We start from the raw sequence: 15,618 nt of genomic DNA on the forward strand, positions 1-15,618 counted from the left end.
TCATCCGTAAAGAGAATAGCCCTCATTGCTCAGGCGTCCAGTGGACATGTTGTCGTGCCCTCTGCAAACGGTCCCTTCTATGGCGTGACTTGAGCGGCGTGAAAATGGTTGTTCGCCTCGCCATACAGACCACCTTCGTGATGCCTTCTACGCACAGTTGACGCTGACACCAACCTCCCAGTGGCTGCATCAAGGGAGGATCTAAGAATAGTCGGAGTAGCGGTTCTATTCCCGAGTGCACATAGTGTCAAATATCGGTCATCGGCGCTCGTCGTAGCGGTTGGCCGTCCTTGGCTGAACCTCCTAGGTGTCGAATCTGTGATTTGAAATTGCCTCCAAAGTCTATGAACCACAGAAGGTCTCACATTTAGCCATCTGGCCACTTCTGTTTGACTTTGTCCTGCCTTTAGTCTCCCAATGGCTCAGTTCTGCAGGCAAATGATACCTGGAGGTCATTGTTACGAATTTGCTATCTCAGATTTCTGATGTCACTATCACAGTGAAATATGTGGGCTTGCTCTCAAACATGGACTTTTATGCTCCTCGCAGATGACGTATTCTAAGTGCAGCGCCATAATTTGCATATTGGAGTTTTACTCAGCTACTCTTACTTGACAACATATTCAAATTTTACACGGTTTGGCTTATTTTTGAGGGAGTTATCGTTATTTTTGTGATTTTGCCTTAATTTATGATAACCAGTGTACTTGAAATTTGTGAAAGCCTGCCTTTGCGGCTGATGCCAGCCTGCAGATATATGTCATAGAATCGGCCTCATAATGCATAGACGTACCCTTCTCTTTCTATTAAGAGACAGTCTTCAGTAATTTCCTAGAAATACAGAAAGTTTGTTGATGATATCAAAGGCTTTTACTATGATGTGCTTAGTATGACGAGTACACGTGAGCCTTAGGTTAATAACTAACCCCAGATAGCTTACATTATTTACACAGTTCCCAATTCCACAAATAAATAGAGGTTGTTCAATGTTATTTTTCGAATCTTGTGCCTCTTTACCAATAGCATACGAAAATTATTTGCTGGTGTATCGGAAAAAGGTTCGCTTTTGAATGTTCTCAGTGGTTATTACTTTATATAATTACTCGTAATTAAAATTAAATTAAGAACGCTTTAAACCAAGTATTACCAAGCTCAATATTTTAATTCATATTTGCCTTTCAAATTTATTATTTAGTATTCACATATGTACCACAATGAATCTCCTCTCCTTATATCTGCAATTTTATCTTATGAAAAGGTCTTTCATAAATAAGGAGCTGCTTTAACGTTATTAAGAGAAAGAATTGAAAAGCATGATGTACGTGCTTTTTATGCCTTTGATTTTTAACAAATGCATAAACGTATCTGAAGATGTTTCAAACCGAAAAATACAAATTTAAGATACCTCTTTTCCTTCCACCATTCTTAACTGGAGAAAAATTGGAGATAATAAATCAATCAATAATTGTTTACATTAAAATGCGTTCTGATAGCATTTATCTGATAGATATCTATAACGAAATTTATTTTTTCAATATTTATTCAGGAATTCTTCGATGAATCCCCCCCGCATAAAATTGATAATTTTATCTGAATGGCATAGTCACTCGAGGACGATATACACTGCATAATCTTATTTATTGTTGTGTAAGAATCTACATGATCTCTTTCACGAAATGATTGATAGAGTCTAAAAACAGCATTGCAGGAAACGTTAATTTTGATAAAATTTCACCGTTTTTTTAATAAAAATTCACAGTGAAAATTTCATTCAAGATTTTGTTTAATATATCAAATGTATGTAGACTCTTGTAAAATATTTTCCCTCAACAAATAAAACTATTTCTTCTCCGTGATTTTTAAGTATCCTAGTTTATGTTCTGTTCTTGTTATGGCAAGTAGAACTATTGAGAAAAATCACTTACAATTCTTATACAATAGCAAAGTACGACGACAAAATAACGTTACTAATAAAAGTTGGATAACCCACATTAATATATTGCATAAATGAAGCCTTACGTTAAGGAAATAACAGCCCACAAATGCTTAAAAGCTTCGCAATATCCTATGTCGCTCCAGCTGTCCCACCCCCGTTGTGAGTTTGCTTGAGGAATCCTTCCATGAGCACACACCGTACCCTCTCGCGTTCAATCCATGCATTAACAGTACTAGTAAAAATTGCTACATATTGTTCATTATTTAAACTTTATAAGGGTTTTAATTGTTAGGACTGGATTAGAATACATTATTTGGATTATTAACAGAGCACATTATAAAGATATTTCTCCCATCTTCTTAGCATGCTTCGTGTTCGTGGTGTAGTGCTCAGCACACTCGGCACGTATTCAAGAGGTCCGTGGTTCGAATCCCGGCGAGGGCATAGCTCATTTTTCATATCTCCTGCCTCGAAATAGCCTAACGTCTCTACGGTGGCGCCCGAACTAAAAATAAAGGTGGTGGATGATGATTCTCCACCACCAGGATTTGGCGATTGAGTCACCTAAACCATAGTCGCCCTTCAAAAGGGGGAGTATATTAACGTTATTAAGAGAAACGAGTATTAAGAGTTATTAAGAGAAAAGGTATTTCTCCCGCCTTCTTAGTATGCCTTCGTGGTGTAGTGGTCAGCATACTCGGCGCGTATTCGAGAAGTCCGTGGTTCGAGTCCCAGCGAGGGCATAGCTCATTTTTCAACCATAATGGACGGCTGTCCAGGCTTACCTTTTATGCAAAATAAATTCTAGGCTTTTTTCATCACTACATTTTTTAAAAAAATAAAAGCATCTTTATATGTTTTCTACATTCAAATTGAAAAGTATTTACTTACTCACCTCTGAACCAGCTTTCGGTTTCTTCGGTCTAACTTTAATGGTTAACGACGAAGGTGGAACTGAAAATATGTGTTTGCAAATGAGATTTCAATATATACATTGTGTTTTCTCAATAACATTTATTCACTTCATAGAGCTTATAAAAGAAAGGAAATACAATACAAAACATTGGTGATAAACATGAAGAATAAAATATCTGCGAGTTAAATATCTGCGATATGCTTTCTTTTCTATCATACAGAAAAGTACAGAAATATGCAAAGGGATACGTACAAAAAAGAATTAATCGATTTTAAAAAGCTATAAAAAATTTCAAATTCCTAACCAGAAAAAAAGCTATTGCACTCATAATGAAGCTTTGTCTCCTGTCCTATAAGTATCGAAATGGATTTAGTGATCATTTCAGCTGTGTGATTCCAGTTTTTGCACTGAAAAATCTAACTTCTGAAAAGCCGCCATTTCGTTTTGCGAAACTTGCGGCCATCCAACACTTGTTCTTTTACACAGACATTCATCGTCTCCGAAACTGTTGGAACTATCAGCGAATGTTCGTGAACCTAAGAATGTAAAGTATTTTTTCCTGAGGTGTCGCCATTTTGAAATTAAACAAGGAACTAAGCCTTGAAAAAAAAAAAAAAAAAAAAAATGGCGCATCTACAGCTCTTTTCTGGCGACTTTTTAAAGCTTAGAAATCTACTCTTTTAATTGATCACTGACTCACTCAGCGAGGATGTTTGAGTACTGCAAAAGAAGAGTTCAAAATCAGTTCATTCAGACCTTGTATAATGTATTTTTACGCCAAAACGTTTATAAGGTATTTCTCCCGCCTTCTTAGCGTGCTTTCGTAGTGTAGTGGTCTGCACACTGGGAGCGTATCCAGAGGTAAGCGGTTCGATTCCCGGCGAAGGCTTTGCTCATTTTTCATCACTCCTGCTATAAAAATACCCTAATGATTCTACAGTGGCGAAAGAACTAAAAAGGTGGTGGTTGACCATTCTCCCCACCCAGGATTTGGCGATTGGGTCCCCTAAGTCGCCCTTTAAAAAGGGGGTATATAAGCGGCCTTCTTAGCGTGCCTTCGTAGTGTAGTGGTCTGCACTCTGGGCGTGTATCCAGAGGTTCGAGGTTCGATTCCCAGGGAAAACGTTGCTCATATTTTATCTTTACGTGCTTCCAAAAATACCTAATGTCTCTACACGTTTTCACCTGCAAAACTTGTGATTTGTTTAAAATTATGATTATTAAACTTGAAATGATTAAAATTATGATTATTAATTATGTGATTTATTAAACTTGTGACTTAAGCTGCGGAATCTTCTCTTGGTAATTTTTACATAAATACTATTATGAATTTTGTTTCGTATTCTGTCTGCTGTGTATAATGCTTACATGCGCACTCAGCGTAAATAATGAGCAAAATGTAAAGATCATGGAAATCACCAGCTAGGAAGTTTAGCATTTATGGAGTTTATTGATACTTTCGAATAATTTTGATCAAAGCCATAATACTATTTAACTGTTCTGCATAATTTATCAACGATTAATGAGTCCAAAGGGGCACGAAAATGCTTTATGCAGTTTTTTTTTAATTGTTCAATTTTACTGACATTCCATGATTACTTTTCGAAAATATTAGTAACTAACTGACTTCAGGTAGCAACGAATACTTTCGGAGCTTAGTCGATATGGGTGAAGGGAAAATAAGAATGCTATTCTTAAAACTAAACGAACAAATCCATAATGTCTTAGTAGTATATATGGGCATTATAGGAGAGGAATAAAGACATTACTATCAGCCGTATCTAAAAAACCGTGAAGATGAAATATCGTTCGGTTAAACTGAATCTGGGATTTAAAAAATTGTTACCAGATTTTCAGATTCCTACTATTTTCCTCACACAAGAAACGTGTATAACGCAGTCTTCCGAATTTTCACCAATTCCAAGGAACATTTATCAGCTACTAGGGCATATAAATATCAGCTACTAGGGCAAAGCGCAGTTCCGAGAGGTGCTACCAATCTATGTGACCTAAGATCTTTAATTAATTCTCCTAATTGAAACAGCACTTTACTTCAAGAAACTCTTTAAAACAGTGTATAAATTTATTAATATTTTATTTTATTTTATTTATTTATCTATTATTAGCCTAAAAGGCATCAGCTCAGAAGCGCTATTAATCTCGAAACGGCATTTTGCGTCGGTTTCACTTTTCAAATTGTTGCCACCAAATATTATCTCCCTGTATTATATTTAAAGAAATTAAATAATTAAGAATTTACATGCATATATGTATGTTTCTCGTTTTGCGAAAAAACGACGGTACCTCTAGAGCCATCAAATTCTGAATAGCGTAGTCCTCAACCCGAATATCTGCATCTGAAAGTCCGATTTTGGAATTTGTTTTAATGTCTATTTCAGATTTTTTAAAACTTAAACGAATTTTTAAAAAAATTAGAATTTTTTAAATTTTTAAAACTTAAATATTTTTAGCTCTCGAATACTCTCGAAGCGTGTATGTGTCTGTAAACGAACAAAAGCCCGATTGGGAATAATATAAAATTTTCAAGCTTTTCAAGTTTTTTCGTCTGTCCTGTTACTATCTATTCAATAAATTTATGATAATACATCTAACTGATGTGATTCACAACATATCTAATTTTTATAGAATTGCTATAATTAATGGAAGATGTTTCTACTTTAGTTTGCTCATCATCTTATATCAAACGTTATATTTGACTTTAAGTGTTCTTTTAAAAAAAAAAAAACACTTAAAGTATTTAAAAAAACACTTATAATATTTTCAAAGTAAAAAAAAACACTTATGATATTTTCAAAGTGATTTTTGAAAATATTACTATTAATAGTTTAGAGAAAAATTAATAGCTACTTAATAAAAACCAATTATGTTAATCAAAGCCTATCATCGTAGAGAAAAACACTTGAAAAATTAATATAATGATTTTAAATATGACTTGTTCATCAGAATGATAAAATTTACAACTGCCATCAATTACGGCCCCAAAATTCCTATACCCCAAAACTAATGTAACTAATATTGTTTAGCAGATAGCATGAAGCAATTCATAGTAAAGAATTTTAACCTTAATCTCAAAGCTTTAAAGTCTTACAGTACACAGTGAGGATTATGGTGGATATCAACGGCTCAGCTAAGGCTTTGCTACTTGATTTGCAGTGATACTGTGCTTGGTTATCCGCCGCTGTTGCAATGACTGTCAGCTCTTTCGAAACAATGTTTCCACTAACAGATTGATCCGGTCCACTTATCTATAACCAACAAATAAACAGTAATAAAGTAATTAACATATTATTTCTTCTTGGTTTTTATTGTTACCCTTATTTTATTAAAGGGATTTAATTATACAAAATAACAAATTTACTTAAATAAATAAAATATTTCACACAGCGTTTATCAAAAAAAGCATGTTATATATTAATTGTATGATTTAGAAAATTCATAATACTTTCATTCAGTCCTGTACTATTAAACTAGCAAAAATAAAAATAAAAAAAAAAAAAAAATTAAAAAAAAAAAAAAAAAAATCTGAAATGTTTCAGATTTTAAATTACGTCCAAAGGGGCGTTTTTTAACATTTTGTGTGTTACCTTTCTTTATTAAATATCATGTTCCTCGCACTTAAACCATAAGATCCAGAGCAACAGCAATATCGTAAAATAGTTTTAAAACGAGCATATCTTTAGAATTTCCGATACAGAGACTCACGCGCTGGAGATAAAAATGTTTTTTCTGCACAACGTTGCCATTGCTCGCTTTGAAATCCTTGAGTTTGTTAATCAAAAATTCGTCAAAGTTTTAAAAAATAGGAAATCGATCATAAAACAAATTTCAAATTTCAAATTTGGTCTTCCACATGCTCATATTCGTTGGAGGATTACGTTATTCAAAATTCGATGACTCTATGTACCGTTGTTTTATCACAATACGAGAAATATACATACATTTATGCAGATTTTTCATTATTTAATTTCTTCAAATATAATGCAGAACTCTAACATTTTGTGGCAACAGTTTGAAAAGTGAACCGACATTTATGAGTCCGACGCAAAATGCCAAAACGAAACTAATAGTCCTTCGGGACTCAAGTCCCTTTGGACTAATAAAAATTTAACTGAAATTAACTGTGCAGTAATTAAGGCAACAGTTAAATATGTAAATAATTAGTGCATTCTGCCACGCGCGTTATCGAGGTATAATTGCTAGATAGAGCACCCGGTCAGTCCTGAGAGAGAAATAATGTGGTTCAAATCAGCGTCTGGAAATAAATGGGCAAATAGACCCAACATTTTCGCCTTGACATCTGTTATCCTCACCGTTCTCAAGTCAGAAATCTCAATTTCTTCAAGTAGTTCTTAAGTCAGAAATCTCAACTTCTGAGTTAAATACAGTTTAACACATTTGATAGAGAAAAATCAAACATTTAAACACAATTTCTAGGGAAAAAAATTAAATTCCTTTTTTTATTAGTCCAAAGGGGCTTTGTCCCTGGTGGTGTGGTGTATTTAATTATGGCAAAGCACACTAGGGCTATCTGCCTAAGGGAAGGGATGCCTTCGTGGAGGACTTTCTAAGGGAAACTGGCTCGTATACACGTTACACATGTGGAAAACCACGAAAACTCCCATGCAGCCAGCCCGTTTGCGGGATTCGAGCCTCGGACCGAACTACCAGTGTTCAGCGACTTTACCGCTCGGCCGCTGGTGGGCGCTTTGTCCCTGAAGGACTATAGTTTTCGTTTTGCGATTTTGCGTTGAATCACTGTAAATGTCCGTTTCACTTTTCAAACTGTTGCCACCAAATGTTAGAGTCCTGCATTATATTTGAAGAAATTAAATAAGGAAAAATCTACATAAATGTATGTGCATTTCTCGCATTGTGATAAAACAGCGGTATATAGAGCTATCGAATTTTGAATGACGTAATCCTCCTACGAATATGGATATGTGGAAGACCAAATTTAAAATTTGGAATTTGTTTTTTATCGATTTCATATTTTGTAAAATTTTAACGAATTTTTGATTAACAAATTCAACAATTTCAAAGCGAGCAATAGCAACACTCTACGGGGAAAAAAAAGACCTTTTTATCTCCAGCGGAATTGTGTATCGGAAATTCTAAAGATAGGCTCATTTTAAAATTATTTTGCGACATTGCTGTTGAACTGAATTTTATTGTTTAAGTGCAAAGAACGTGATATTTAATAAATAAAGGTAACACACAAAACGTTAAAAAAATGCCTATTTGGAAGTAATTTAAAATCTGAAACGTTTCAGATTTTATTTTGTCTTTTTTTCCTATTATATATATTTAGTTAGTTATTCGTCTCTTTCTGCATAACAGGATAGTACATAAGCATTGCTTGCATAACGAGTTGTAACTGAATTCTAATTACAAAAGTTTTGTAGAAAGTTTAACTGGATTTTATTCCATTTCTACTTTTTTAATTCATTGATGGACAATAAGATATGATTACTAAAAATAAAAAAAAAGTTTTTTGAAAAAATTTCCTGACATTTTGCGTATAAGAATGGAATAAACATTTTTTAAGTGAACATTAAAATTCACCAGATTTCTTTCCGCACGTCAACAAATGTTCAATACTCCCGTTTTTAGTCACTGTGCATATATTTATATAAGCAGTTTTTTTCGCAAGTAAGGAATGACACAAGTTCACAAGCAAGGAATGACAAAATATGTTATTGTTTATGTAAATCCAAGAGAAAAAGTTTCATAGCACTGCTAAAAAAATCCATAATCTGGGGAATAAAGAAACCAATGAGGGGTGGCCAAACGTTTTGGGAAGAGTGCCACTATTTGAATTCCAACGTATTAAAAAATACAACCGAAGATGAAAAAATGTTATGTATAGTCTAAGCATGAATTTTTACTGAAACAGCACATTTTTTATGTAAGTCTGAGTAGTGGACATTTGAAAAATAATATAATAAATAAAACAAACGTACCTACCAACTAAGATTTTATTATTAATAAACATTTATAAAAGTTCAGTCAGTTAGGTTATGTATAAATTAAAAATGAATAATTTGAGACATTTTAGATTATTAATGTGGCTTTTTTTTCACTAAGTCCTTTATATTAGGATTAGCTCTTGAAGATGCTAACAAAATTAGGTGTTTTAGATGCATATCAGATAATCTTGAACGATATTTTGATTTTATTATGTTCATAATAAGAAATATTTGTTCACAAACCTACAACAACCAAACCTACAACAATAATGTAACAACGCGTCTCTAATAGTGAAATGAACCAAAACTAAAATTCAAAGAATTAATTCTATTTATTCTAATGCGTTTACGTGTGTATCTATCGCCGGAATCGATATAAATGATATTATTATTTTTTCAAATCTTTTCATTTTTCAATAAGTTTTCGCGTGTTGTCAAAGCTCCGCCGTGCCACATTGTGCCACGCGTTGACCATCGCTTCCTTACATGATCATTCAATGAGCGTCGATGGAACATCGGATCCATTACTAATGAAACCCTTAATTTTACAGAATAAGGAGTTAAGTTCTTTAAAAAATTTATTTCTCATTCACATATTTATAATTCTCATAAATTAAAAGCAATACTTTTTTATTTAAAACACATTGATTTTTTTAATAACATTGCATTCAAACACGATTTTCTAAACAATATCGTATTCAACATTAAAAAAATGTCACACAAAGAATCAGATAAAAATATTTGTTAATAGTGTACCTGATTGTCGCCTTTATACCACTTCAGATTTGGCAGAGGATTCCCACCATGCGATATGCAAGTTAACCTCTGGAGTTTTCCAGCCGGAATCGGTGTGCCTACTGTATACCCAAATATTGATGGAGGATCAGGAGCATCTGCAATATTATTATTACGCCAAAGTATTAATTATGCCAGTTTTGCCATTATTTTAATTGCCTGATGTACATAAAAGTCTTAAAAGTGAAACTATAAATTAGGAAATACGTTTAAACCAAGACTAACAAGCATATGCGAAGTGCCCCGTCTATCTAGACACTTTTCAAAAAGACAAGTAAAATAAATTATGGAGAGGGGTACCAAAGAGAGATTTGAATATAAAAGCTTATCACACATGCATGTTTCTCGACATGAGAACAGATTTTATTCAAATTTCAGTGATAATTGCAGCTGGTAGTACTAGATTAAAAGAATGGAATAGGAAAAACATAAATTATACAGCATTTATTCGTATGTAATTTTACCACCAATGACCGAATGATTAAGATCGCTGAAAACTAACAGTTCGACACAGGTTCAATCTTAGGTGAACGGTCTGGCTGCATGGTTGGGTTTGTATTCTACGTCGTGTAACGTATACGAGGCAGCTTCTGTCATAAATTTCTCAACAGCAGCATTTCTCTCATTAAGCAGATAGCCCTCGTACGATTTGCTGTATTCTCCGTCGTGTAACGTATACGAGGCAGCTTCTGTCATAAATTTCTCAACAGCAGCATTTCTCTCATTAAGCAAATAGCCCTCGTGTGATTTGCTGTATTCTCCGTCGTGTAACGTATACGAGGCAGCTTCTGTCATAAATTTCTCAACAGCAGCATTTCTCTCATTAAGCAGATAGCCCTCGTGTGATTTGCTGTATTCTCCGTCGTGTAACGTATACGAGGCAGCTTCTGTCATAAATTTCTCAACAGCAGCATTTCTCTCATTAAGCAGATAGCCCTCGTGTGATTTGCTGTATTCTCCGTCGTGTAACGTATACGAGGCAGCTTCTGTCATAAATTTCTCAACAGCAGCATTTCTCTCATTAAGCAGATAGCCCTCGTGTGATTTGCTGTATTCCAATAACTTAACCTAACCTGACATCTTTTGCATTTAAGAGTTCATTATCGTGCAATAGAGCCCCGAAACTCTCCACGACTCCACTTGCCGTAAAGCTGGTGGTCCAAAAGAAAATTTTTTGAACTATTTGACTATTTGAACTATTTAACTCAATGTAATTTGTATTTTGTGAGGAGGGCGCAGGGTTGATGTAGGCTGTTTACCTCGCCGTTGGGAAACTGCTCTTTGTCCTCAGCCCCTCCAGTTAGGCTACTGAAATCAAGTAATTCGTATCAGTGAATCAACCCTTTCCTTCTGTTTAAGTAGGTACAAACTGGTTCTTCTGAATATAACTTCTCGCCACTTTAAATAGACTGCTTATTGAAAATTGGGGTATTGGATCGTAAAACTGCATTGTGAAAAGGGAAAGAAGCAACTTAACTGGAGCTAGTATGGTGTCAGAATGATGGGAAATGCCCCAGTATTCACCGGTCTTATAGCCTCTAGCTTCCCAGGAAGACTTTCCACTGTATCTTACAGCATGGAAAGCACTTCTGCGGCAGTTTTAGAGCGATTTTTAACAATCTGTCGAACGCTGCTTTAGCTTATCCGGGCTAGCCAGTCTAGTTCATTTACATCCGTTTTCTCAAATTACTCTGTTATGGTTTTCGATTTATTGACGACTAAATTATCATGTTGAAAATGATAACGGCCGGTTTAAGTTGCACAGATTCGGTAGTGCAGAATTATCTAATACTTCCTAACAAACTGCAGCAATCAGCGTTTTAGGGGAGGAAAAAACAGTGGGCTAAAATAAAATCAAGAAAAATGGCCGAATCAGACTCATGTCCCACTGAGTTGCTGCTTGCTCAATAAAATAGTAACTTTGATATCAACGGTTTAATTTCTAAAATTGGCTAAACTAATTTCTAAAGTAGAGGACCTCTACGGAAGGTCATCAGGAATGAAAAACAAAAATGAATTAAATAATTGATTGTTTCTTTTTTTTGGGGGGGAGGGAAGTCGTAATGGTATGAATTTTGAATACCACTGCACAATAGTAATATATGGGCGATTCTACATTCCCTTCAGAGGGAATTCCAGGTTATTAAAGGCAGTATAACATATCTAAACCACAAAAATAATATTTTTCTCAACAAGTTGGACAAAATTAACTGCTAAAGAAATTAATTGTTTAATTGCAATTTTTATCTATTAATGATTTTGAGAAAAATAAAAGCAAATAACATAATTCACTGCCAACGTCGATGTTATCTTATCTTCTTGATACATTTTGTAACTGTTTATTAATATACTCATATACCAAAAATATTTACTTTAAGCATACTTTCAGAATACCATCCTACATTATGAAACAATGAAACATACTTACATAAGATACTGACTGAAAATGCCTGAGGTATCGTTTCTCCCAACTCTTGATTCACGGCGTAACAAGTAAATAATTTTGAATTCCTGTCCTATAAATAAACCAAAAGAGAAATTTCATTCAAACTTATTTATCATTACTTATTTGTTAGTCCAAAGGGATTTGAATCCCGAAGGACTATTAGTTTCGTTTTGGCATTTTGCGTCGGACTCATAAATGTCGGTTCACTTTTCAAACTGTTGCCACAAAATGTTAGAGTCCTGCATTATATTTGAAGAAATTAAATAATGAAAAATCTGCATAAATGTATGTATATTTCTCGTATTGTGATAAAACAACGGTACATAGAGTCATCGAATTTTGAATAACGTAATCCTCCAACGAATATGAGCATGTGGAAGACCAAATTTGAAATTTGAAATTTGTTTTATGATCGATTTCCTATTTTTTAAAACTTTGACGAATTTTTGATTAACAAACTCAAGGATTTCAAAGCGAGCAATGGCAACGTTGTGCAGAAAAAACATTTTTATCTCCAGCGCGTGAGTCTCTGTATCGGAAATTCTACAGATATGCTCGTTTTAAAACTATTTTGCGATATTGCTGTTGCACTGGATCTTATGGTTTAAGTGCGAGGAACATGATATTGAATAAAGAAAGGTAACACACAAAATGTTAAAAAACGCCCCTTTGGACGTAATTTAAAATCTGAAACATTTCAGATTTTATTATTATTATTATTATTATTATTATTATTATATGTAGATAATTCCTTTATGCAGAAATGAGTTTAATGGCAGCCTCTTATGACTTCGCGATCCCAAAACTGTTAAATCTACTACAGATTCTGTGAAAAACAACAACTGCTAATTAATGAAAATTTATTTTTAGATGGAAAATTAGAGAATCTGGTTCTTTGGCATGATTCGCGGTGTAAAAGCGCCTTTCTTACTCCTACGCATATTTTGGCTGCTATTGCTTTAATGGAAGAATTCCGTTTGTTGTCATCATGACGTGGTACCGCGAATGTGTATAACGTCAGTGAAATGAGCATGCCATTAGCTATTACAAATGATATTCCTGATCAGTTCTCGAGATTTGATCATTATATCAGAATTAATTTACGCGTTATTACGCTAGTATTCAAAAGCTTTGTCTCTTCTTTTAAGTAAACTACAACATGCCTCTTTCAAACAGATAACTAATTTACTTTCTGAAACCAAATTCCTTTATTCCTCCACTTCAGGAAAGGCGTAACAAGCACATAACAGTGATACAAATGCAAGTTTATACTATGACATAAAACCTGGTACAGAAACTATGGGGAACAGTAATTGACAATAAATTGCGCTGTTTGGCATTACTGTCAAAAAAGGTCGATGTCAAAATACGTTAGTACCGGAAAAAGAAGAGGAAAAAATCCAAAGTGAAATTTAGAGCTGATTTCAAGATACAATGGAGGATAAATTGTTTCTGTGTTGAGAAAGTTCTTTATATTGTTGCGTGCCTACGGATTCGTTACTAAATGAATGCACAAGTCCTTTGAAAAATGAACAAAAACTTATTATTATCACAACAAAAATGCTTAAATTTTCTCAAATTATCATGCAGTATTACAATATCTCACAGTAGTTATCTTTTAACTACTCAAATGTCCATTAGAACGTAATTCAAAACAGCTAAAGAACGCTAATCCGCGAATTCGCTACAATCAACAAGAGCAGTTTTCTAAACAACAATAAATTAAGCAACTACTACAAACTGAGATGTTTTCCTCCTTTTATAAGATTTTAAAATCACGCGCTAGAATTTTCCAGTACTTTCTCGAAATCAAAAAGAGATATTTATTTATTTAATGCACGCGCTCTTGTATTTTCAATTTTCCGGCTTAGCTTTCTTTTAATATTCGTCACGCGCTGCACTGCGCGAGAAATAAAACCATTTAATTTATAATTGAACTAACATTAGCTTTTTAAATACCAAATTCGTAACACTGCCCCCTTCCCAAGGACTGCACGTCCCGGGCAGTACAATCCCTGGACAGGAAGCTAAACTTACAACTGTGGCATAAACGTTACATTACAATATCAAACAACATGAACAATAAATGCAATAACTAACTTAAACAAATCAAATGCTATCAAATACTAAATACAAAACAAATACTAAATACAAATCAAATACTAAATTCAAATCAAATACTAAATGCAAATCAAATCAAATACACATTTAAAAACAAAAAGGACCATGGTCTGATACTATTTACAATTATTTACATTACGTACTATGGCCATAGTAATAAGCTAACCTGTCTAAGAGTTCGAAGACTCACGGATCCGAACCACGACGTCATTCGTGTTCAGTACTGTATATGGACCATCCGAAGGTGACTGTAATTTAGGACTCAGTCCTTTTCGTTGAATTGGGTTCCACAACCACACCTTGTCTCCTTTGTTGGATCTCTGTCTAGTAGCTCTTGTGTCACATCTGTCTTCATTTTTCTCCGTCGCCAAGTTGACTCGCTTTCGTGCAGAACGGTGCATCCCCTCAAACCGGGCCTGGGCATCTTGGATGTGTTTCCTCAGGCGATGAAGGCGCATCCGTAGGGCGACTAAACAGGCGGTCACAAGGCAGACGAAGGTCTCGACCGAAGAGGTTCTGGGATGGAGAACAGCTGGTAGTCTTGAGTTTCTTTTCGACCCTGGTATGATTTCGGCAGCTTCCCGAGCTCGATCTTTCGGACAAGGCGTCGACATTTCCAAGCGAGGATCCCTTTTGAGGATGGATAGTCATGCCATCAGATGCTGAAAGCAGCTTATTGTTTTTGAAATCTAAGGAAAAATTGTATTTCGTTAAAAAGTCCAATCCGAGTATGCATGGATCTGTAATATCCGCCACATATGCCGTGTGATGGTAGGCGGCACTTCCAAACGTGATGTTTACGTTTAACTTCCCAGTTATGTCGATCTTGTCACCAGACGCAGTCTGAAGGGTAACACAGGATGGCGTCCAAATAAGTTTATCTTTAAACTGTTCAGCTAAATCTTTCCTAATGATGGTAACATTAGCTCCTGTGTCAATGATCATATTGCAAGAAACTCCATCGATATTCCCATTGATGGACAGTCCGTTATTGTTGCCACTCACTATAGAGATCTTAAGCGCTTTAAAACAGGGTTTTTCATTATCTGGCAACCACCGTTCCTTGATATGGTCATTAATTTGTTTCCTGCGTCGTTGCTCAGAAATTGTCTCAATTTTCGTACCCTGGGGTGTTCTGCAATTCTTTCGTACGTGGCCTTCAGCTCCACAGTTCCAGCACTTTGGTTTCTTGTCAGTCCTTTTCCTTCCCGTGGCATTTAATTGTCTGTTTAAATCGTATGCTTTATTTTCCGTGCTCTGAGGAGTTCTGCAGTTCCTTCGTAGGTGGCCTTCAACACCGCAATTCCAGCACTTTAGGGTCGGTTTTGTTTCACCACTATTCCGTCTTAAAGCATTCACTGGTCTTGTCAACTCATCCGTTTCATTATCCTTGCCCTGGGGTGTTCTGCAATGCCGT

General features: G+C 34.9%; 1 protein-coding gene across 1 annotated transcript in view; it reads right to left on the reverse strand.

Annotated features, from left to right (window-relative positions):
* The window catches only part of LOC118195164 (nephrin-like), a 393,767-nt gene that overhangs the window by 34,094 nt on the left and 344,055 nt on the right, over positions 1–15,618 (reverse strand). The window contains exons 9-12 of the mRNA XM_085827181.1: positions 12,063–12,150; positions 9,596–9,732; positions 5,962–6,118; positions 2,832–2,890 (exon numbers count right to left, since the gene is read on the reverse strand). Coding sequence (XP_085683307.1) covers positions 2,832–2,890; positions 5,962–6,118; positions 9,596–9,732; positions 12,063–12,150 — 441 coding nt within the window. The remainder of the gene's footprint in view (positions 1–2,831; positions 2,891–5,961; positions 6,119–9,595; positions 9,733–12,062; positions 12,151–15,618) is intronic.

The sequence above is a fragment of the Stegodyphus dumicola genome, chromosome 11 (genome assembly GCF_044657685.1).
Source record: "Stegodyphus dumicola isolate Sdum_Otavi_A_Nest chromosome 11, ASM4465768v1".
NCBI lineage: Eukaryota > Metazoa > Arthropoda > Arachnida > Araneae > Eresidae > Stegodyphus > Stegodyphus dumicola.